Source organism: Ambystoma mexicanum, chromosome 5q (genome assembly GCF_040938575.1).
Source record: "Ambystoma mexicanum isolate Mex_15411 chromosome 5q, UKY_AmexF1_1, whole genome shotgun sequence".
NCBI lineage: Eukaryota > Metazoa > Chordata > Amphibia > Caudata > Ambystomatidae > Ambystoma > Ambystoma mexicanum.
Window position 1 is genome coordinate 852,188,715 of NC_090933.1, and position 23,997 is coordinate 852,212,711.

The 23,997-nt window shown below is 48.1% G+C and overlaps 1 protein-coding gene across 1 annotated transcript in view; it reads left to right on the forward strand.

Moving 5' to 3' along the window:
• The window catches only part of LRRC69 (leucine rich repeat containing 69), a 313,342-nt gene that overhangs the window by 18,260 nt on the left and 271,085 nt on the right, over positions 1-23,997 (forward strand). Inside the window, exon 2 of the mRNA XM_069621344.1 lies at positions 9,342-9,468. Coding sequence (XP_069477445.1) covers positions 9,342-9,468 — 127 coding nt within the window. The remainder of the gene's footprint in view (positions 1-9,341; positions 9,469-23,997) is intronic.

Below are 23,997 nucleotides of genomic sequence, written 5' to 3' on the forward strand. Positions count from 1 at the left end.
ACCTCTTCCTGTATGGGAAGGCGTTCAGTCATCACCGACCACCAGGCCCTGCTAACGATATTCAGTGACCCCAAGGCAAGAATGACCCCCAGAATAGCCAGGTGGGGGTTGGGACTACAGGATTACAAATTTTATATCATACACCACCCCGTAAGCAACACAATCTGTCCGACTACCTGTCTCGGGACCCCACAGGCTCTCCACAGGTCTGCCCTTCAATCGCTGACACATACATCAAGTACGTCATTCACCACCTGCAACCCTTACCAGTAGTGTGGGCCACCCTGAGGAAGGAATCGGAAAGTGACCCTGCCCTGGCGATAGTGACCCACTGCATACGAACCAGCAGAACAGACCAAGTCAGACAGGAGCCGGAATACGTGAAGGAAGACATCAAGTCCCTGGAGCTGGTGAAAGACAAACTGATGGTGGTGGACGACCACATTGTCCTGAAGGGCTGCAAAGTCGTTATTGCATCCTCGCTGCGAGAACAGACAGTCATGCTGGTGCATGAAGGCCATCGGGGCGTAGTGTCCACAAAACGCCTTCTGCGTCAGAGTGTGGTTCCCCAAATTGGATGCCCTAGTGGAAGAGAGTGTTGGCAGATGCAACACCTGAGCACTGGTATCCACGCCGATGCACCCCAACCCACTACAGATGTCCCCTCTCCCAGAAGACGTCTGGGAAGAAGTGGCGGTAGACTTCTTCGGACCGCTACGAAATGGGATGTATGTGCTAGTGTTGATTGATGAACACTTTCGCTTCTCAGACTCCCAACTGATTGACTCTACCACAGCAACGTGCGTCATCCCAGCCCTAGACCGCATGTTGTCGACCTACGGAATACTGAAGATAATGAAGTCGGACAATGAGCCCCCGTTCATGAGCCAGGACTTCGAGAACTTTGCACGCTACATGGGGTTCCAACATCGCAAGATAACCCTGTGATGGCCCCAAGCCAATGGCATTGTGGAACATTTCATGGCCAACATCAAACGGACTCTGCAAACAGCTAACCTTGTCAATAAACCGTCTGAATAGGCGCTATATCAACTCCTCTGGGAATATCGGCATACGCCACACAACACCACTGAGATCAGCCCATCCGACCTTATGTTTCGGCGAGTTATCAGAATGAGACTACCTGAAACCCCTGCCCTGCCTCACACTACACCTCAAGAACAGCAGGCCAAAGCTCGGGATCAAGAACAGCAAGAAAGAATGAAAGAGAGAGCCGATTCGCGACGAGGGGCAAAGGAATGTGACATTGAACCGGGAGACCAAGTGGTGGTATGCCAACCCAAAGTGAGAAAGGAAGACCCAACATTTGTACCGGAATGGCTGGTAGTGACCAGCAGAAAGGGCACTATGTTAACTGCCAGCGGCGAACATCATCACTCCATCACAAGGAACGCATTCCCACTTTAGGAAACTCATGGGCAGCCTACCGCAGGTATGGGAACAATCGCACACCTTCACTGACGACCAGCTCTCAGATGACCCGCATCAGGGAGATGGTGAGCAGTCGGAAGGAAAAGTGGTCAATAGAGGTGACGACGCAATAGCACAAGAACTCTTTCGACACACAAGACCTCAACGATCCCGTATGAAACCCCAGAGACTCATCGAAGAAAAGGGGGGGAAGGTTTCAGTGACGCCATACGTTAAAAAGGGGGGAGATGTCACGTTGTGATGTGACAGGCCCCGTGTTCTCCCACATCATTATGTGGGTGGTCCCATTTTTGAGCCACAGGTTGAAAGGGAAGTGACATTGGGGTAGGGATGGGGCGGGACGAGGGAGGGGAAGCAAGTTCAGTTTACGTGTGTAAGGGAAAAAAAGAAGGTTCCACACCGTACCCCGCCTGTGCTACGTTATTCCGGGATGCGTGTGAATGGTGGGTGAAGCCGGGATAGAAAGAGCATGGTCCGCTCTTGCCAGTTGACACTGCCTTCACCTGTCATTGAAGCCATGTTGGTAATTGCGTTTCATTAACATTGATGCAAGTTTTCCCAAGAACTTAAATGGTCTGTCTGCCATTTTGAGGTCCGGCTCAGGATGAGCACCGGCTTTGCGGCTTCATATTGTGGGCCTGCGTGTCCCCAGCGTGTCTGTGGGAGCTTGCACGGTCACATGATATGAAGAAATGCTGCTCTACCACTCACGACTCCAGGAGCAGAGGTTCCCCCACCACTCACCCTATGTGGGTAATTGGGGCAGGCCATAACGAAGTACTAAGGAGACTATCTGTACTGGATGTAGTTTATTGTTCAAACATAATGATAGTCCTCTTTATAAACTGGTTTGGAGATTTGCTATTTAATGTTCAAGGAACACGCCACACACCCGATTTTCAAATCAACTTTGTGCTGTGCGCAGCAGCTTTGCTCCACTTCTAGTTTATTCTAAATTGTTATTGGGCAGCCACAATACCTGGCAGATGTTTTCACCATAGGTTTGATATACGCCTCCAAATCATGCATTACTGTACTGGATGTAGTGTTGGGGAGGCATAGTTCTCTCCCCTATTCATCATCTCAATGTATGCACATCGTATAGAGGGCAGGTGTCCCTAGTCACATAAACCCTCAAAATCTATAGGTAGCGGTCATCTGACTTCATCACAGTGCCATCTCACTGAATCTCTTCACTGACGTTTAGTGCATTCACATACACACTCTGCCTCATGTTGTACGTTGGACAAAAAGGACACAGCCCCTTTAAGAAAGACTTGAGGGAAAGGGCGGGAAGAAGGAGGAAGGGGAGGGGGCGGGAGTGGCGGAAGGCAGAGAAGTGAACGGCGTGAATAAAGAAGGTTCACAGCAGCATTGGCTCCGTCTCGTTATTGCGTAACCAGATAGAGTCCAACACTGGCGACGAAGCCGATGAGACCCTTTGCGTGCCGGCAGCAGTGGTAGGAGGGCGGCAAGCCCAGCAGTTGAGAAGGGCCCGTGTGCCCAGAAGTTACCATGAGGGCCCGTGCGCCCAAAGGAGAGAGCAGCGGCTCGAGTGCCCTGCTGGAGGGCCCGTGTGCCCAGAAGCGATCGGGAGGGCCCGTGTGCCCGGTGGAGACAGCAGCGGCCCGTGCGCCCTGCTGGGAGGACCGAGTGCTCAGAGGAGAGAGCAGCGGCCCGAGAAGGGCCCGTGTGCCCAGAAGTTATCGTGAGGGCCCGTGCGCCCAGTGGAGAGAGCAGCGGCTCGAGTGCCCTGCTGGAGGGCCCGTGTGCCCTGAAGCAACAGGAAGGGCCCATGTGCCCAGTGGAGTCAGCAGCGGCCTGTGCGCCCTGCTAGAGGGCCTGAGTGCCCAGAAGAGACCGCAAGGGCCCGTGCGCCCTGCTGGAAGGCCTGTGTGCCTGGAGAAGTTCGGGAAGGCCCGTGCGCCCAGCGTCAACACCAGAAGGCCAACACATCAGCGAGCCGCAGCCCGCGTGCCTACCGAAGCCTGCAGCCAGCGACGCAGAAGCCTGAAGAGCCGGAAGAGGCCCGTCCGTTGTCACGGAAGACCGGAGAAGACCTACAGCCCGAGGAGCCGGAAGAGGCCCGCCCGTCATCGCGGAAGACCAGAGGAGACCTGCAGGCCCGCGGCGCCGACTAACAAGTAAGGTGCCGGGTGGGGCAACTACAAAGAGGGGAACCCCGTGTCTCCCACACGTGACAGTGCCACAGACACGCTGAAAGTGAACGGAGTCACAGCAAAAAAAGAAAAAGGGGGAACCCCGTATCTCCCATACGTGACATTAACCAGATTTAACTGCAAAGAAGGGAACCCCGCGTCTCCCGCACGTGACATTACCATAAAACGGGTGAAAACCCACAACACGGCACAAGGGAACCCCGCGTCTCCCCACGTGACACTAACGAAATTTAACTACAAAGAAAGGAACCCCGTGTCTCCCGCACGTGACATTACCATAAAACATTTAAGAGCAAAAGAAGTCGCGACAAAAGAAAGCCCTGCGTCTCCCCAGGTAACGTCTGATATACCAAGAAAGACACAGCACCAGGAGTTAATAATAACCAACGCCCACGCACCACTGAACTAACTACAGCATACTGAGCTGCGCCATCATGGCAGCCCAGGATGCAGCAGATCCCAATGCCCAACCAATATCACCAGGAACACCCTCCTCCTATGCAAGCCTAATGAGAAGACCCGCCCCGTTCACTCTGAACCCACACCACGACCAGGGCCAATGATGGGAAGAGTGGACGGAGGAATTCAAAGACTTTGTGGGTGCAATTGGCACACAAGAACCTCCCAACATACTAAGCATCTTTGCAAACGTCGCAGGGAGAGAAATCAAAAATATCATCCGTACGATTCCCCTACAGGACCGCACCACATATGCGAGACTCCGACAAGCCATAAATGAAAAGATTATCTCACCCAACCGTGACTATGAAAGATACACTTTCAACCAATGTGGCCAACTGCCTCATGAATCAATAGGAGAATTCGTCATTCGCCTTCAAAGAAAAATATCGAAGTGCGATTTCGCCAACTTTAATGACGAAGAAGCCATAAGGCTACGCATCATAGAAGGGTGTGTATCCTCCATGTTCCGGAAACACCTCCTAAAGAAACCCCTATCCCTAAAAGAAGTTTTGGACCTAGCAAGAGTATATGAGAGAGTGGACATCCAGGCAGCAGCCATCGAGAACCCCAAAAAAGGAGAAGTTATAGCGGCAATGCACCCATACGCCCGACACCCAGCTCCACAGACAAGGATAAGCCCAAGGTATCCAACACAACGAACACCAAGCGACCGCCAATGTTATCGCTGCGGGTTCGAGTATCCGCACAGAGGTCCGTGCCCTGCCATCGGCCAACGCTGCATGAGATGCGGCATGGAAAACCATTTCCAGGTGATGTGAAAAGAACTACTACCAGAAGGGAGCTCGACACGGCCGCGACCCACCACCCGCATGATGGACACACACACGGAACAACCCTGACAGGGAGACAGAAGTACGGCACTGCCCACGAATGCTTATCAACGTCCAAACACCGTAAGAGCCCTTGAGGGGCTTCAGATTGAACCAGATAGGAAAGACCATGAACTATATGACATACACCAGAGTGACTTCATACAAAACCCGGAACACGGGACGACCTACAAGGCAGAAACCCCAAGCCCTTTCCAACAAGGAAGAGACCCATATCTCGACCCCCCACCACAACATCAGCTGGGAGGGAATGAACCAGCCCGATATCTACAAGATGGGTACGACAGAGAGTACGTATGCCTTCTCAGTGCTGAAACTGAAGACACCTCAGCTCCCAGAGTAACAATACAGCTGGGAAGTACCAGAAACAGATTTATCGTCGACACAGGAGCGACGGTAAACGTCATGAATGAAGATATCTACAGGGAAATAGCCTCCTCATACCCACTACAAGAATCCAAGACTCACATTTTTCAATGGGGAGCGGCGCAGCCAATGACCTCCAAAGGAAAATTTCTATGTGATCTGCGGCACAGGGACATCACGGTAACCGCCACGATACACGTTATAAAGAGCCCATCCATCGGCCGCTGCCTCCTCGGCTACCGCACGGCCAGAGCCCTTGCCTTAATTGATCTACACTACAACCAGTCAGAAGTAATAGAGGGACTGCCAGTATCACACAAATGCGTCAGAGCAATGATCGACAGACCTCTGGCGAAGGGAGACTTCAAGGGCCAATTCCCCAAGTTATTTGAAGGAGTTGGCATGCTAAAAGGATCATGCATCAAACTACACATCGACAATACCATTAGGCCAGTACCGCAACACCCGCGCAAAGTGGGTTTCCACCTCCAAGAACAAGTATCAAAAGAAATCCAACTTCTCCTTCTCAACGACATCATAGAGAAAGCAGAAGGGCCAACACCATGGGTATCGCCAATAGTAATTGTTCCCAAGGACAATGGTCGTCTCCGCATATGCGTTGACATGCGCATCCCGAACACGGCCATCCAGAGAGAAAGGCACACAGGCCCGAGCCTGGAGGACATGTTGATTAGGTTAAACCAAGTGAGGTTCTTTTCAAAGCTCGACCTCAACCAGGGCTACCACCAACTGGTCCTGGACCCAGAATCACGACCCATCACAACGTTTGCAACGCACGACGGCCTCTTTCGATACAATAGGCTCAACTTCGGAATATCATCTGCCGCCGAAATCTTTCAGGAGACCATCAGACGTCTCATAACATCAGAGATGAACGCACTAAATTACAGTGACGACATCCTAGTATTTGGAAAAGATCAGGAACAACACGACAGAGCGCTGAGAACCATCTGCTCCATCCTACAAGACGCGGGACTGACCCTCAACGAAGACAAGTGTGACATCAACAAGACAAGCCTTAAATTCTTCGGCCACATATTTTCGAGCAAAGGGATAACAGCCGACCCGGACAAGATTAAGGCCATCACCGATCTCCAAGCACCTACGACCACGGCAGACCTGCGCTCCCTACTAGGCATGGCAGGATACTGTGCGCGCTACCTCCCAAACTAAGCCACAACAACTGACCCACTCTGCAACCTCCTAAAGAAGAATACACCTTTTGTATGGGATGCACCCTGTCAGGAAGCATTCACAATGATAAAAGAAGGTCTCACCAACAACCGACAACTGGCATACTTTCGTCCGGACTGGCACACCATCATTACGGTCGACGCAAGTCCAGTGGGACTAGGTGCCATCCTTGCCCAGACCGACACCGCAGACAAGGCTCATCACGCGATAGTTGCATATGCCAGCCGAGCCCTGTCGCACACGGAAAAAGCCTACTCCCAGGCAGAAAGGGAAAGCCTGGCTGCAGTATGGGCATGCGAAAAATACCACCACTTTATTATTGGCCGGAGGTTCACCCTAGTAACGGACCACCAAGCTTTAATATCAATCTTCGGGAACCCCAAAACGAAAATGCCACCTCGCATAGAACGGTGGGGGATAAGACTGCAAGAGTACGACTACTGCATCGTCCACAAACCAGGAGGAGACGCCAACCCAGCAGACTATCTCTCCAGACACCCCCTACCGGACAAAGACGGCACCCTAGACCAGGAGGCCACAGAATACATCTCATACCTGTCATCAAATGCCATGCCACCGACCATCTCGACCGCAACATTCGAAGAAAGGAGCAAAGCCGACCCAACACTCAGAGCTGCTGTCTTTCTCACTCGGTCCAACAAATGGAGGGAACGTCACACAAAGGAAACCGGGGGGGAGGATGTAAACCAGAAGGAACTGGACCGGCTGGCCAAAATACACGACGAACTCACAGCCACTGACCAAGGACTCCTGCTACGGGGGAGAAGGCTAGTAGCACCAAAGGACCTAAGGAAGACCCTAGCAACACTGGCACATGAGGGCCACAGGGGAATGGACAACACAAAAAGATTTCTCAGGAACTATGTCTGGTTCCCCTACATGGATGTAATAGTAGAAGACATGCTCAGACACTGCAGGCCATGCCAACTGGCAGCGAGAGGACCAAACCCAAACCCTCTGCAACTAACCACGCTCCAGACAAGACTCTGGCAAAAGGTCGCAATGGACTTCTATGGACCTTTAGAAGAAGGAGGCTATCTATTAGTAGTAATGGACGAATATTCGAGATTCCCTTTTGTTAAGCAAACGCCGTCAACATCCTTCGTGGAAACCGCACCCATAGTGGACGAACTATTCAGCGAGTGGGGCATTCCCAACGTCGTCAAGACCGACAACGGCTCCCCGTTTCAAGGAAAAGAATTTGCAAACTTCGCAAGTCACCTAGGCTTCCACCACCAAAAGATTACACCTCTCTGGCCCCAAGCCAATGGGATGGTGGAAAGGTTTATGGCCACAATCAAGCTAACCAGACAAAAAGCAGCAGCAGAACAGACGCCTCACCCGAAGGCCATCTGCAGCATGCTTCGGAGCTACCGAAATACCCCACACGATGCCACGGGAAAGCCACCAGCTGAGCTCATGGTGAGGTACCAAACCAGGACACGCATTCCCCGATGGGAGGACTACACCCTGACACCAAACGGAGAGCGAAAGAACAACAACTGGAGATGGGGCAAATGGTCCTGGTGTAACAAACTCAACGCAAGAAGACGGACACCCGATACAGTCCAGAGCCGCGAATCATCACAGCCATAAAGGGGCCCATGATTACGGCAACAGGAGAATTGGGAGACATCACTCGCAACTCCTCCTTCTTCAAAAAGCTATATCTGGAGGAGCCCAAAGCACAAGAGACACCCGACGAGAACTTCAGTGAAGAAGAAGAAGCAGAACCCCCAGTGGAGTCGACCGGCGAAAGCCGAGAATCCCCGGGAAGACCCCCTCGAACAGTAAAGAGACCAGTGAGGCTCATCGAACAGATGTAACTGGGCTCCCATGTTAAGTACGGGGGAGGTGTTGTACGTTGGACAAAAGGGACACAGCCCCTTTAAGAAAGACTTGAGGGAAAGGGCGGGAAGAAGGAGGAAGGGGAGGGGGCGGGAGTGGCGGAAGGCAGAGAAGTGATCGGCGTGAATAAAGAAGGTTCACAGCAGCATTGGCTCCGTCTCGTTATTGCGTAACCAGATAGAGTCCAACACCTCACCCATTCTGTGTCTTCATAGCCACTCTTGAACCTTTTTACCAACTCTCCGCCATCTCTCCCAGTTTGTGGCATTTTACGCATTCATTTCACGCACTAATCAGCTTCTCATCCTATCCCCTTTCACTCTCCCTATTTTGCTCCCCCTTCACACTCTGCCCGGCTTAGTACTAAGGTGAAAGTAAGCCCTGCTGATCTCTGTGCAGTTTTTCTGGGCTGCTTCTAGCTATCAGAAAGATATTCTAAAGGTGCAAAGTTATTATAACCACCAAACTAAGAAGGGCTCCTTCGAACGTGGAGGCCAAGGGGATACTACAAAATGGAGCATGGCTCCAGGCAGAGGGAGTTAGGTAGGCATCCTCTTCTAGACTCTTCTCTATAGACCTGCTGCTGGGTAGGCCATGGGAAGATTAATTCGTCTTGTTATGCCTATACTGAGTCTTCTAACTGGGTACGGTTATGGATGAGTGGACCAAGAATGCCTATTGTAGCTGTGTGGGAACCGAACAACAGCTTCACGGCACTCTTCACGCTCATAGCATGCTTTGAGATGAACGTCCTGTTTGTGGAAATATGCACAAGAATAAAAGCTGTTGAGTGAAAAGTAGAAGCGATACGTTTAATACTCCTTTTTATCAATTCAATGTCAACCTTAAATTCAAGGGGTTCTTCTGAACTGGGTTGGACCACGGAATTATGGTTGATGCATGTTATAGGAAAAATATTTCTTATTCTATTTATTTTGATTCTTAGTTGACAGTCCTAAATTTGGGAAATAACGCCCTGGAAGAAGTTCCGGAGCAGCTTAAACATCTTATATCGCTGCAGAAGCTCCACTTATTTGGAAACATGATTGCCACACTATCGCCAGAAGTATGTGGTAAGTATTTTCAGAGATTAATTTGTCTGGAAAATAAATTAGTCAAAAAGTATGTGAGTTTTTCTTTTGTATATCTTTGATAATTTAATGTAACTGAAAGGTAGACTTTTGTTGACCTTTTGCAGTTTATGTGTATTGAAAACTCAATACTTTGGCATATCAGTCAGTTTTGGCCTGCTTTAGCCCCCCACTTCAGTAGTTTAATGGGATACTGCCTGCAGCTGTGGATGGTATGGCCCACTGTTCATTGGTAGCCCTGTCAGTCAATAGGAGATATAGCAGGTGCAGACAAATTACTTCATGTTCTGTGATATTGTGATTTAAGATTTCCTGAAGTATTTGTGAATATCTATTAGTAATTAACCACTGGATAGCACACAATCCATTTATTCTTTAAAGAGCTGTTAGTTTAGTGTTGAGAAACAAATGTGAATAACATATTAGTCCCTGTTTGAATTAAAGAGAATTTTGGTCTAAAGACAGTTCCCTTTAAAAAAAATATTTTTCTCAAACCATTACAAGCTTCTTTTCACCGTCAAAGCCAATTCATGCTTGCCTCATAATGTTCGCAAAGCAGCAGTTGTTTTTAACACTAGATCATGTAACCAAATGCGACAGTTAACATTGTCTAGTGTACAGACCACCAGCATCAAAAGTATTTACCAAAGCCTCCCATGTGTTTCTTAACCAATTAAAATTGTATCCTAAAATTAGTGATACTAGCTTTGCCTGCTTTGTTTTGTAAAACATGTTTTCTGACTTAAAGCTTTTGCAATTACAATTATTACTTCCCACTCAATAGAAAATGAAATGTCTAGAGAATCTGCACTTTTTTGAGATGCCCAAGTGACATTGCCAAAGGCAAAGTAACATGAGCATATAGCATTCTATCCAGGGTATATAGAACACACCATCTCTCTATCCCTGCTTTGTGCTTCTGCCAACAAAAGTAAAGTCACATAACATGGTTTAGAATATGTAGGTGTTGAAATATTTTTTCTTTTTTATGATCAAGAATACAACATGGACCTCTTAAGTGCCCGAAGATGCGGGGTGCATTTACCCAAAGTAATAGACAAATATTGATTATCCTATTATAAAGAATAGTCCAATTAAGTAATTCATTTATTTATTTAATTATGTAATAGGCTACATTGCACTCAACAATCCCTGCACAGGGTGGTGAGGAAATTAGGAAGGGGGGGTTAGGTCATTCACAGGTAAGACTGAATGTTGCATTCCAGATTCTAATTGGAAAGAGGGGACAGACGAGGGGACAGAGATGGAAACAGAACATGCCAGGATCATTCACAGTTTCTCCATAAGGTCACATTCAAGATGCTAATGGGGGAGGGTACCATAGAGGGGGCGCAAGGAGAAGGGGTAATATGAAGGTTATTCACAGAGCACTCTGTAGGCTGCATGTCATATTGTGACAGGGGAGATAGAACACAGAGGAGAAGAGATGTCTGGGTAATTCACAGAAATTCCCAAAGGCCACATTCCAGTTCCTAATGGGGGCAGGAAGACCGTGACAAAATTACCTCTGCCCCACATGAGTACAAGGGTGAGTAGTGCCTAAAGGGCCTACTTGGCCCTCAAACGGTTGCAAAACAAAAGTGTTCCCAATCATAAAGGTAAACCATGCACAGTTAGGAGATCCACATCCTTTGCCTTTTTGATTACGTACGTGGGTGGGGGGAAGACTTTACTCTCAAGAGAGGTGTGAATGTGATTCAGAAGCAACCCAAACAGCACAGCACAGTACAACAGTGGAAAATAAATGGAATTTCAAACTCAGGTTCTATAAAAATATATATGCTATAAAAACAACACAAAAGTTAGCAATCCTTGATCCCGGAGCAAGCCGACCAACTGCAACGCGACACAAAGCCAGCTACAGGCGGACTAAAGCTTTGCTCCTGGAACACAAGAGGCCACGGTCACCTGACGGGACCTAGTGATCTAAAACTAACAGAATTTGACGTCCTCTGTCTCCAGGAGACTTGGCTAACAGAGTCGCCATCCCTTGACGGGTACGGAATTTTTCTGGCCCCTGCCAAAAAAGGCCCGCTGGGGCGTCCTTCAACAGGAATCTTGAAAGCGATTCGACATAACTGTGGTCTGTCCCATGCAAAAGTGTTGAGAAGCAATCCATTTTTACTTCGGATCAGTGCAAAGCTGGCCGAGTCTAATACAAATGAAGCAAAAAACGCAAAATCGACAATAGTCATAATGAACATTCACTGGAATCCATCCGCCGTTGAAGCCAGTAACTTTTTGAGATCGATTGAACAAGCCATTGACACGGCTACCGCCACGCATGCTGCTTCACACCTATTGCTGTGTGGTGACATCAACGCTTCTTGTGGCCAAGAAAAACAAAAAGAACACTCAGCTCAAAAAGCTTCATCTACAGTCTCAAGAGGGATGGCATGGACAAAACTGATGTCATCTAGAGAACTACATAACATGAGCGAGGTCCTACCTAAAGAAACCTTCCTCCCCACATGGGAAAACGGTTCAGCCAGCGCAACGATTGACTATATTTACGTATCCGACAGCCTGGCCAGATTAATAACGGAATTCGGGGTGACACGGACTAGCAAAAGCGATCATAACCTGTTGTATGTCACCTGGCCGACAAATCTGAGTCTAACTTCAAAGTCAACCACGCTCTTGGAAGCAAACACCAGAGGAACAAAAATAAAACTGTCAGCCAAAGCAATAATCGACCTTAAACAAAAGTACTGTGCACAAAACTCTGGCACTCTAGTAAACGAGATTGACTACCTGCCATTCCTAGAGATCTACAAAAAGAAGAGGGGACCTAAAAACAACGTAGAATCCAGGAAGCATGTGTACGACAAACTTTTGGTCGAAAAAAGGAAAGTTCTAAGAAAAGTGAAGAGGACAGCCCTAGCCCGAGGCCCCATAAAAACAAACAAGACCGTTATAGAGGTCACCAGGGTTTACAAATCATGGCTCAAACACCACCGGGCAACACTATACCAGCAAGACGCTGAGGAAATCCAAACAGCTATACGAGGGAACAAAAGCCGTGAATTGTGGTCGCTCTTAAATTCAACTACACCACAAGAGGCATAAACCATAATGAACAATGTAGGAGAATCTGTCTAGGTGAACTTCTTCAGAACCCTCTTCGCCCCGCCAAAAACAACAAAGGCAACTAAGCAGAACTCTGAACCAGCACAATGGATCACTCTGGACGATCGCAAAGACATAAGCCGCCAGATCAGGTCACTCAAGAACTCCAGAGCTCCCGGCCCTGACGGGATCACTAACGTGGACCTAAAGACACACCCCGAAGAATGGACAGCGCTCCTGTGTGAAATTTTCTGCAGATGTGCCCAATCAAAATCAATCCCGCCATCATGGAAATCAGCGACGGTGGTCCCCATCTTTAAAAAAGGGAACAAGAGTGATCCCACAAACTATCGCCCAATCGCCTTGCTAGACATCGTAGGCAAAGTGTTTGGGTCCCTCCTTTTAAATGAATTTAAAGCGTGGGCAAAAACGGCACCCTGCGAGGACCACTTACAATCAGGGTTTAAGAAAAACTTTGGTACATCGGCAAACATCCTGATAATGAACACCATGAAACATAAAGTGCTCGAGGGAGGTCCTAGGATCTTCATTGTCTTTGTGGACCTTACCCAGGCCTTTGACCGTATAGACAGGGCACTGCTATGGGACAAGCTTGAGTCATGGAACTGTCCTTCTTCTATCTTAGAGCCTATCAAAGCGCTGTACTCGGACACCAACATGAGGGTGCGCTTGGATCAACAAGGATCTTTATCCACTCTGATCCCCACGCAAAGGGGTGTTAAACAAGGATGCCCTCTGGCTCCGGCACTGTTCTTGGCATTCTTTGGAGACATCAAAACATCTGAAGAAACCGTTCGTAGTTTTGCACCAAAAATCGGAAAATCGCATATGGGAAGGCTCCTGTACGCAGACGACGTGATACTCCTAGATTATACACCAATAGGACTGCAACGTCAGCTGAGCAACCTTCAGATATACATGGAAAGAAACAACCTGGAGATAAACGACAAGAAAACCAAACTTATGTCTTTGTCCAAAAACGCCAAAATCAACGCAAAAACGAAACTAGTGCTGAACAAGAACCAGATTGAAAATGTGGCAATCCTGGACATCCTGGACAACTCCAAAAATGAGATAGGAATGCAAAATCTCCTAAAAGACAAAGCAAGAAAACTCACGGCACAAGGCAAAGCCATTGATAGAAAATGTGGGCGATTTTCCTTGATCCCGGTGATCAATTTTTACAAAATGAAGGTGGTCCCAACCCTAGTTTACGGAGACGCTATGCCCAACATTCCTTCATCGCTTTGGCCTACCCTAGAGGCAACGTTCTGGCGGGCTATCCTGGGGCTTCCAAAATGCGTGCCTATAGCTTGTATAAGACAAGAACTTAGTTTACTTTCCCTCGAGGGATCAGTAAGATGCAACTCTATAATGCTCTACCGCAAATGCCAACTTGCGGAAAATCCTTCAGTATACCATCTGATCCTACAAGAAATAAATGACCAAAATTGCAAGATGTTAAACAGCTGGTCAAATTGGATCAAGGAAATCCTCCAAGAAGTTTCATCTGACGTAGAGACTCTCAATAACAACCCAGTAAAAGTACTGAACAGAGTGAAGGAACTCGACTGGATTAAAACAGCTGAGAAAGCCGCCTCAAAAAAGCTAACGAGACACTTGCCGGTGACCATTCGCAAATTGAACGAGCTTGAACCGTTCATCAAACAGTTCCCGTCCAAGCAAGCAAGGTCCCTGCTACTAAGAGCAAGATTGAACTTGTTACATACAAACGAGATCCTATTCATATGGGGGCGCGCAACAACTAACGCCTGCAGATTTTGTGGACAAACGGAAGTAACGGAAACTATCCGCCACTTGCTGATGTCTTGTCCTGGAACTTTGAAGTTAAGATCACCTCATCTGAGACATATTTTCTCGGACTTCGTGCTGCAGGATGAAGCACTTTGCTGGGCAAGGCTAATAGCGGGTGACAAGACCCCATGGCTGTTGGCAGCCTACAACATCTTACGCAGCTTACAAGAAACCTTTCAGGCCTCAACAGACTTAGTGGCGTCTTGTACCTCACCAACTTCCTTACCACAATAAACAAACTGCTCTGCTGACAGCTCCATAGAGACTCAAGAAAGGAAGATAGACAAATACAGATAAACAGAAAATCACCCTTTGTAAAAAATCTTAAAGATTAAAATACAAAACAATTATATATATATATACTTTAATTAAACACACCATCTCTAATAGTAACTAAATGGAAACGTACTTCCCAAAAACCCACTCCTGTAGAAAGAACAGAGAATATGCAAACAATAGCAAGATGCAGCACTCTGGCTAATGGCAAGTGATAAGCACAACATTTGTAAAAAAAAAGAATATGTTCTGATGCAAAAAGGCACAGTAGGGGATCTAACCAGTCTCTAGGACGCAATGATGGGCCAAGGCGGCAGTTAGCAGTCTATAACACCTTTCAGTGGTTCTTGATGGCTCGACAGTGTCGAACCAGGTTTCTCTGTACTTGTTGTGCGGTTCGAATCAGGCTCTAATGCATCTGTTGCATTTTCAGATGGAGAGCAGGTGTTGAGCTGGAGTCAAGATGAAGTACATTGTGGTTTAAAGAAGTGCAGATTGTGAGGGCCACCGGTTGGTTCGACAGCAAAAATGCTGGGAACTAGACGCACTGTTCAAGTTAGGTGGTCCGATGTAGTGTTGAGGGTCATGGTTCGATGAAGCCACTGGGGTCGGTTCGACAGCCGATTTAAGGATGCTTCGAAGCAGCATTCAGCGAAGTGCAGATCATGAGTGCCACCAGGGTTGGTTCAATGGCAAAGATGCTGGTGACTGGATGCACAGTTCAAGTTGGGTAGCTCTGGTGCAGTGTTCTAAGGTCCCAGTTTGAGGGGTCCACCAGAATGATCAGCTGTCAATCAAGGTCAGCACCAAAGATGATGGTGGTTCGAAGAACGGTTTGAAGGGGGCAAGTGCAATGATGAGTTTCAAGTTCGAGGAGATGCAGTGAGATGCTCCGCTGGTGCAGTGGTGAACAGGTTAGAGAGTGCAGAACAGCTGCTCTAATATCGGTCGAGTACCAGAGGCACCTTCAGATGGTCCTGTTGCTTCGAGCGTGGTCGAACAGCTTGAATCACGGCTCACAGCAGTTCTACAGCAAAAAATGATCTTGGCTGTCTTGACTCTCAGGTTGCTGCGAGCCCCAATCCAGGGGCTCAAGGATAAGATTTATCCTTGGTCTTGGGTTCCCACCACTGGGGAGGCTGGACCACATTTTCAGGGATCCTTCAACATGGTGAGGTCCTGCACAGCAATATGGCTACAATATCTGTGGGACCTGTGATCCCTGGGGATCCCTTATTCAGGTGGCCAGGGAAGGGCCATCGCTTTTGGCTCCCGACCCTGTGGGTGGACAAGCGAGGGAGGATCACCTGGGTGGGGGGTCCTCAGGGTGTGGGGAGAGACACCCAATGGCGAGACATGGTATCCCCTTTTCCAACTACCCCAGAAATCACTTCCCTACCTATTCTATGGGAATCTACATCTCCCAGAATTCCTCCCCACTTCCCCTTCTCAAAACCACTGGGACGTGGAAGAGGAGGAATAACAGGGTGATGATTACCCCCTATGTTGTATCAGAGCCATGTCACACTAATGAGGTCAGGCAGAGTCAGGCATGTAATCTCAATCACACACATCTGAGACTTGTTAATGCTTGGCAGAGTAGTAAAAGGTGGCAGGCACAAGCACACAGAGAGCGAGACTGAGAGCCGAGAGAAGCAGTTCTAACGAAGTCAAAGGAGCGAGGTGCTGTCAAGCGGGAAGGCCTGCGGACTGCGCGAGAAACGCTGCGAGCGGCAGAAACCCTAGCGGGAGTCCTGTGTTTGCAGACAGCTGTGAGCGACTCAAATGGAACGGTGTCTACATCCGAGAAGCACGCCTTGCAGATGCTCCAGGACAGCCAGCTGCCTTCCCGAGCAGGAAGCAAGGTCGGGAAGGCGTTGTTGTAGAAAGCCCCCCCAAGTACTTGACTGGTGAGTGATCTGAAGGCTGGCTTGTTTTAGAAGTAAGTGGGGGAGCAGCGGTAACGAAAGGTTGCAATAGAACTTCAGAATGCTTAATGAAACAGAACTATTATGGTGAGGCGAGAAAGATGCAGATTAACAGAGGGGTTTGCGAGGAATCATCCGCCCTTTTAAAGATTCTGTAATTCTAAAAGTAACATTCTGTGCAAAGGGGAACACAAGATATGGGAAGAAATTGAGAAACGTCATTAAGCAAAGCAAATACAGGAGAAGTATCTGCAAACAAGGAAGCTGAAGTTTTGTGTAAGATTGAAAGTAAACAGTTGATAAAGATTGTCAAAGGTCCAAGAGACCGAAGTAAGAAAGTTTGATAAGAGCATCACAATCTTTTTGAAATTGAGAAAACTGTTCTAACGGGATGTCGGAGTGGTCATTCAAAGGTCTGAGTCAAATCCTTGCAGTTTTGAAAGTTTTTTCGATAGTAACAGCCCAAGGAACAAGAAGTTGAAACAAGAGAACTAAGACTTGGGGAAGGAAACCCTGAGGTGAAAAGAAAAGGCAGGCTTGAACCCGGCAGAGGGAAGCCTGTAATTAACTTTTGGTGAATGGAAAGTGCATATTGGAATATTCTGAAATGAAGGTGAACATTGTGCTGTGGTGAAAGAAAAGGGAACATTGAAACCGGTTTGAGTCCGGCAGAGGAAGGCCTGTGTAGGGTGATGGTCCTATGGTTGTTTGAGAACTGAACTGTGCATGGAAAACGAGACCAAGAGAGCTTAAAGGAGCTGTTGAACTGTACAGGTGTTCCAGTAAGCCAGAGTGTGCTGAACTCGATGAAACTGTGCCTGTCACCTATCCATCTGAACTCTCTAAACCCCTGTGCTAGTAAACGTGGGGAAGGGAACTGCTCTTTATTTCCCCTGTACACATTTGTTGTTTGAGAAAGAGGGCTAGGTTAGGTTTCTTTTGTATAGGACTGTTTTCTTTTGTTTCATGGTCGAGACTACTCCCATGTTAGAGTTAGGATTAGCTAGGAATTACTCCAACCCTGCTGATTTTTCTATATAAAGGTTTTTGAAACTTGCATCTGTTGTCATGTATATCTGCTGTTGATACCATGCCCTCTTTACAGACCCCAGTGATGTACTCCCACCACTTCTGGATCATCTATCAGACAAGATACAAAACACCTCAGTGGGAGTACTGTAGAGGACTAGGACACTCGTATCGAAACAATAACACATTCGCACACACACTTCCTATGGTTGCCACAGCTCACACATCGACTCAGCTCTTTAGAAGAATAAAGAATTTAATATGAACCATGCATCATAAAATCAATACGAACACTGACCTCCCAGACTCCATCTCATCTGTTGAACAAACACATTTATTCCTTTTCCTATTTCTTTATTCCTTTTCTGATGGATGTCCCAGCATAATGGCTGGCAGAGATGTAGGTCACGCCCAATGTGCCCTTGGAATAATTAGGGAGGAGAGCAAAGATCACAGGTGATTGGACAAAGCAAGCCTGATTTAAGGGGTCCAATCCCTTGCCTTGAGACATGTGTTCTTTGCCTTCTGACATTACATCTTTGTGCTAAAGGAAGTGGATGGAAAGGGAGGAGAGAAAGAGAGAGGCAGAGTGAAACACGATGGTGGAATCTTCCCCCAGCTGTACGCAGCTCCCTCTGCTGTCTACAATACCTCTGCCCCCTTCCCTTGTAAATATCATTAAATGCCCTTTTGGTATGCAACACCTAGGTGGGAGGCTATTCCTTTGGGATGGGTGACCCATTTGATTCCTCCTTTCCCAGGCCAGCTCCTGCTGGGAGGTTGGCTCAAGAGGGAAGGTTTTTCTTGCCTTCACAAAGGATCAAAGAGAGGTTACTCCCAGGGCTACAGTCTTGCTGGGAGAAACAGTGACCACTTGGCTGGGGGGATCACACAGCTGAGCTGTGCTCATAGGGCTGACACATATGATATCAAGTTTCTGTGGCTGGAATAATTATAATGGATGCCATCCACCATACCCTAACTCAGAGTATGGCTTATGTTATGTTACTTGGAATTTATATAGCGCCTTATGTATCATTGGTATGATCTCAAAGCGATGGTAGGTTGAACGCCCTCGGGAACCGTAGTTCAAATCAGTAGAGAGAGAGAGTGTTGTATGGTGCATGGGCGCACCAGATATGTGAGCAGCTGGTGTAGTTGTTGCATGATAGCTGCTTCGTAGCAGTAGGTGTGGTGCTGAGAAAATCAGTTGGATGTGTTCAGTCTGGAGGGTGGACACCCAGACTGAGTTCTGGCTGCGTTAGGCCTGAGGAGAAAACTAAGCCAGCTGATATGTGCTCAGCTAGCTGTGTTTTATTAGGATGAGGTGTTCGTGGGGTCATGTTAGTATGAGAACAGGTAGACCGAATGTGTCATATTATAGCTGTGTTCTAGTTGAATGATGGTGTAAAGGAGAAAGTAAGCATAGTAGTGTGATATGGTGGTTATCAGTAAAGCGCCTGCGACCAAGCACGAGAACATGACAGGTGGCGTACATATCGGTTTACGTATATAAAGCGACAGGATGGATAGGGTTAAACAGATAACATGGGGATACAGGTACATAGCATATATAGGAGATGGAGATATATCCACTGCATCCACTCTGTCCTTTCCATCCATTCTATTTACTCTGTCCTTTCCATCCATTCTATTCACTCTGTCCTTTCCATCCACCTTTTCTATCTGTTCTATCTTTTCAATCCAATCCACTCCACTCGGTCCACTCCATCCTTTCAAACCACTCCATCCTTTCCATACACTCCATCTTTTCCATCCACACGGAGAACAGGTGTTGTCTCTATCCGCGTAATAGATGACGATATTAGTGACACTTTCTAGATTCAACTTTAACACTGTGACGCTACTAGGCGTACTTTCTAGTTTCAACTTTAACACAGTGACGCTATTAGGGCATACTGAATGATGACGGGAATACATTCTAAATTCAGACTTTAACACAGTAACGCTATTCGGCGCATTTTCTAGGGTTCAAACTTTTACACAGTGACGCTATTTAGTCATACTTTCTAAATTCAACTTTAGCACAGTGACGCTATTAGGGCACACTCAATGATGTGGGGAGTATGTTCAAGTTCTATTCTAACACTGACGCTATTAGGGCATACTCAGTGGTGTTGGGAACAGTTTCTAAATTCAACTTTAACACAGTACGCTATTAGGCACACTTTCTAAGTGCAAACTTTAACACAGTAACGCTATTAGGCCCATTTTCTAGGTTCAAACTTTTACACAGTGACACTATTTAGGCATACTTTCTAAATTCAACTGTAGCACAGTGACGCTATTAGGGCATACTCAATGGTGTTGGGAACAGTTTCTAAATTCAACTTTAACACAGTACCGCTATTAGGCACACTTTCTAGCTTCAACTTTAACACAGTGACGCTATTAGGGCATACTGAGTGATGATGGGAGTACCTTCTAGGTTCAACTTTGTATACATGGTCTAAGTCTATGACAGTCTATGTAATGGAAAGGTGAGGTACAGTGGCAGGGGCTTTCTGGTGTTCTGGTGTAGAGTAATTGCTCTACACCCCACCCATGCCAAACTTACAGTTTTTGTTGGTGTCTGTTTAACTGCTGGCTTTGCTGGCTTCCCCTGTGGACACCTGTAGACACATCTTGGAGCCGCCATTGTAGGAGCTGCTCTTTGCCTAGGGGCCCTTGGCCGACGGGGCTGCCGGGCAGAGAGGGCTGCCATGGAGAGATCAGTAGTGTCCTCTTTGCTGGGCCAATGGGATCGTGGGGCGTGCTCTGAAGGTGGGTTACGTTCGATTCAGGAGGCGGGGAGCGAGGGGTTGTGGGCGGGCACAATTTGGCCACAAATGGGGTCTCAAGGTAAGCTCACTCACCTGGGCAAGGATCAGGAAAGTGGCAGAATCACGCTGGTGCCGGTGTAATGTCACTTTTTGCTATCTGTCAGAAAATCCTATTGGTAGGAAAATCTGACAGGAATTGTAATGTCATTTTTTGCTACCTGTCAGAAAATCCTACCGATAGGAAAAAGTGACGCGGTAGGAAAATCTGACAGCCTGGCCTTTCATTTTTTCCTACCCGTCACAAAATCCTACCGAAGGCAGGCATTGGGCAACCCACGCAGGGGTAGGAAAAAGTGACGGGGTAGGAAAATCTTACAGCCTGGGCTGTCATTTTTTCCTACCCGTCAGAAAATCCTGACAGCAGGCATTGGGCAACCCACCCAGGGGTAGGAAAAAGTGATGGGGTAGGAAAATCTGACAGCCTGGCCTGTCATTTTTTCCTACCCGTCAGAAAATCCTACCGAGAGCAGGCATTGGGCAACCCATCCAGGGGTAGGAAAAAGTGACGGGGTAGGAAAATCTGACAGCCTGGCCTGTCATGTTTTCCTACCCGTCAGAAAATCCTACCGAGAGCAGGCAATGGGCAACCCACCCAGGGGTAGGAAAAAGTGACGGGGTAGGAAAATCTGACAGCCTGGCCTGTCAATTTTTCCTACCCGTCAGAAAATCCTACCGAGAGCAGGCATTGGGCAACCCACCCAGGGGTTGGAAAAAGTGACGTGGTAGGAAAATCTGACAGCCTGGCCTGTCATTTTTTCCTACCCGTCAGAAAATACTATCGACAGCAGGCATTGGGCAACCCACCCAGGGGTAGGAAAAGGTGACGGGGTAGGAAAATCTGACAGCCTGACCTGTTATTTTTTCGGTATCCCTACATATTATCCCCACCAAAAATATTGCCGTATATATGGTTGTTTGTCGTGCCATAGGCAATATCTTTGGGGGAGTGTCCCCCATACATTTAAAAATAATGCTGGGGTTGCAAGGGCTGTCCCCGGCAGGGTCCATGGCTCAATATCGACGCAAAAATAGGGCGATATTTTTGCGTGGATATTAACCCATGGAACCATTTTTTCCTACCCGTCATAAAATCCTACCGAGAGCAGGCATTTGCCCGTGTACCAGGAAAGTGGGGTAAGTGGAGTAAGAGGTTATGGAAACAATTCCTCTTTTTTCAGTTTGATGACATACCCAAGTGGTTTGAAACTTTTTAGGTCACCGTACTGCCTCAAAGTGCATTTTTAAGGATGGCAGTTTGCGCAACCTCTATATGCCCCATCACTGCTTTACTATTTTGATCATTAGTATTGCGAAGACACAATACAAGGACGTGACTGTTGACGGCTATAAGCTCAAACAATATTCAACTTAGAGATTTGCCAACAGGTTGAGCTTTGTCTTCACCTTTTCTGGCAACATGTCACAACAGTACTTTACATATTGAAATGTCCATATCATTGGAAATGTTATGTTATGTTATGTTAAAGGTACTCATATAGTGCACCGTCGCCAACGGAATTGGTCCCCATGCGCTCTGGCAGATCTGTAAACAGGATGAGGGCGGGTAGGGTTAGTCGAGGAGGAGGGGAGTAGGAGAGTGGGAGAAGTGGTGTGCTGTTGTCAGCTTCAGCTCAGTATACACCGAGTGCTGGGCTTTGGTGCAAATATCGGATCGGGCGAGGCCTTGTGTGCTATAGGTTCGCTCTATGTGTTGTTGATGCGGTATGGTAAAGTGCGGTATGGGATTGCTGGGATAGAAATAGTTTTGTGAGTGGTCTGAGTATGCAGACAATTGAGGGTTGGGTTAGTGGGGTCTGTATCCTGGTCCAGGTACTTCTGGTTCCGTTTGGAAAAATGCCACAACCGCCGCACACATAGGGTGCATATCTGCATGCAGGTGTGCACTCACTTTTTTATAGCTCGCATGTAGCCGTACAAGAGGTTGCAGTAATGGGGTACACTAATATAGATGAGAAGAGAATTCAGGGAAGGACATAGAGAGAGGGGTACAGGGAAGGAAAGCCGACCGCGGCTTCATTGATTTGTTGGTGGCTCTGCAGCTGCGCTCCTGCTGAAGCCATGTTCCTGTGAGGGCACTGCCTCGCTGATGCCATGCTCTGCCCTCTTCTGCCGAGGTCAGCGCAAGGCAAAGCCTGTGGTCTGTGCAGCTCTCTGCACGCATGCGCAGGGACCTCAAGTTTACTTCCGCTCAGGCCTGCATGTCTCTGGGGCGCAAGGTCTGCATAGGCACAACTTTAGCCACCAGGGGCATCACGCATCAATTATGTATGGGGCGCAGTCTGCGTGCAAGCAGCAGAGAGGAGGCATAGCTCACGGGCGGCGTAAGCCCAGTGTGTGTAGTCTAGAAGAAAGTATAGATAAACTGGCTGCATTGTTGTTCAGTAGCAGAGAAACACCTACCTTGACAGAATTGTGCATCTGCTCCACAAAGGCCCGCCTTTCTGTCAGCTCCCCTGGCTCTATTTTGAATTTCCGTGGGTTCGACTTCACAATGCCAACAAACAAACAAACAAAACACCCACGAAAGGCCGGGGGACTGTACTGGGGTGAATGCTTGGCTGAGCTAGGTTTCCTGGGTGTGGTAGGTTGTGCTGGGGTGAGGTAGGTTTGCTGGGGTGAGCTAGGGTTTGATAAGGTGCGCAAGGGTGGTTGGGGTGCTGGGATGAGCTGCATGTGTTGCAGTAATGTAGCCGGGTTGGGAATGATCAGGGAGTCATAGGGTATGGGGTGGGCTAGGGTGTGGGAGTGAGCTTGGGTGGGTTCTTAGGGTGTGTGTGTGTTGGTGTGATGCTGCAACCAGCAGGGGGGATTCTAGGTGAGGAAGGGTGGGTAGATGGTTCGGTGTGATCCTGGGGTAGCAAGTGTGGGTGAGCTGTTGAGATGCTTGGGTGGGTTGCTGGGGCACGCTGGGTTGGGTGGGTGGTGTGTTACTTTGAGGTGACCTAACGTGTGTGAGTGGGGTGTTGGGGTCAGCTATGGTGTTCTGGGGCTAGTTATGAAAAATGGGTTGTTGTGCCTGGATGAGCTAGGGTAGGTGGGTATCGTACTAGGGTAAGCTAGGGTCCTGAAGCGTATGTGCTATTGTTAGCCTAGGTGGGAGGGGTCTTGGGGTCAGTGAGGTGGTGGGGTGATATTATGTTGGATGAGGCGAGCTAATGTGATGAGGTTGGGTGAGCAGGTGACATGGTTGGGTGGGTGCTGTAGATGGGGTGATGTGAGGTAGTGGGGGGTTGGCTTGGTTGAGGCAGTGGTTGGGTGGAATTAGGTGAATTAGTGGGGTGATTGTGGGCGGTCTGAGATTTCTGGGTGAGGGTTTAGGGTGAGGTTAGGTCGTTGGAACAGGCTGGGTGGATGAAGTGAAGTCGGGTGGGGTTGGGTGTGGTGAGCTTTAGGCTGGCATGTGCTAGGGTGCATGGATGGAGAAAGGGCAAACCTAACAGCGCTTTGAGGTCATACCAATGATATATAGAGCGCTATATAAATGCCAA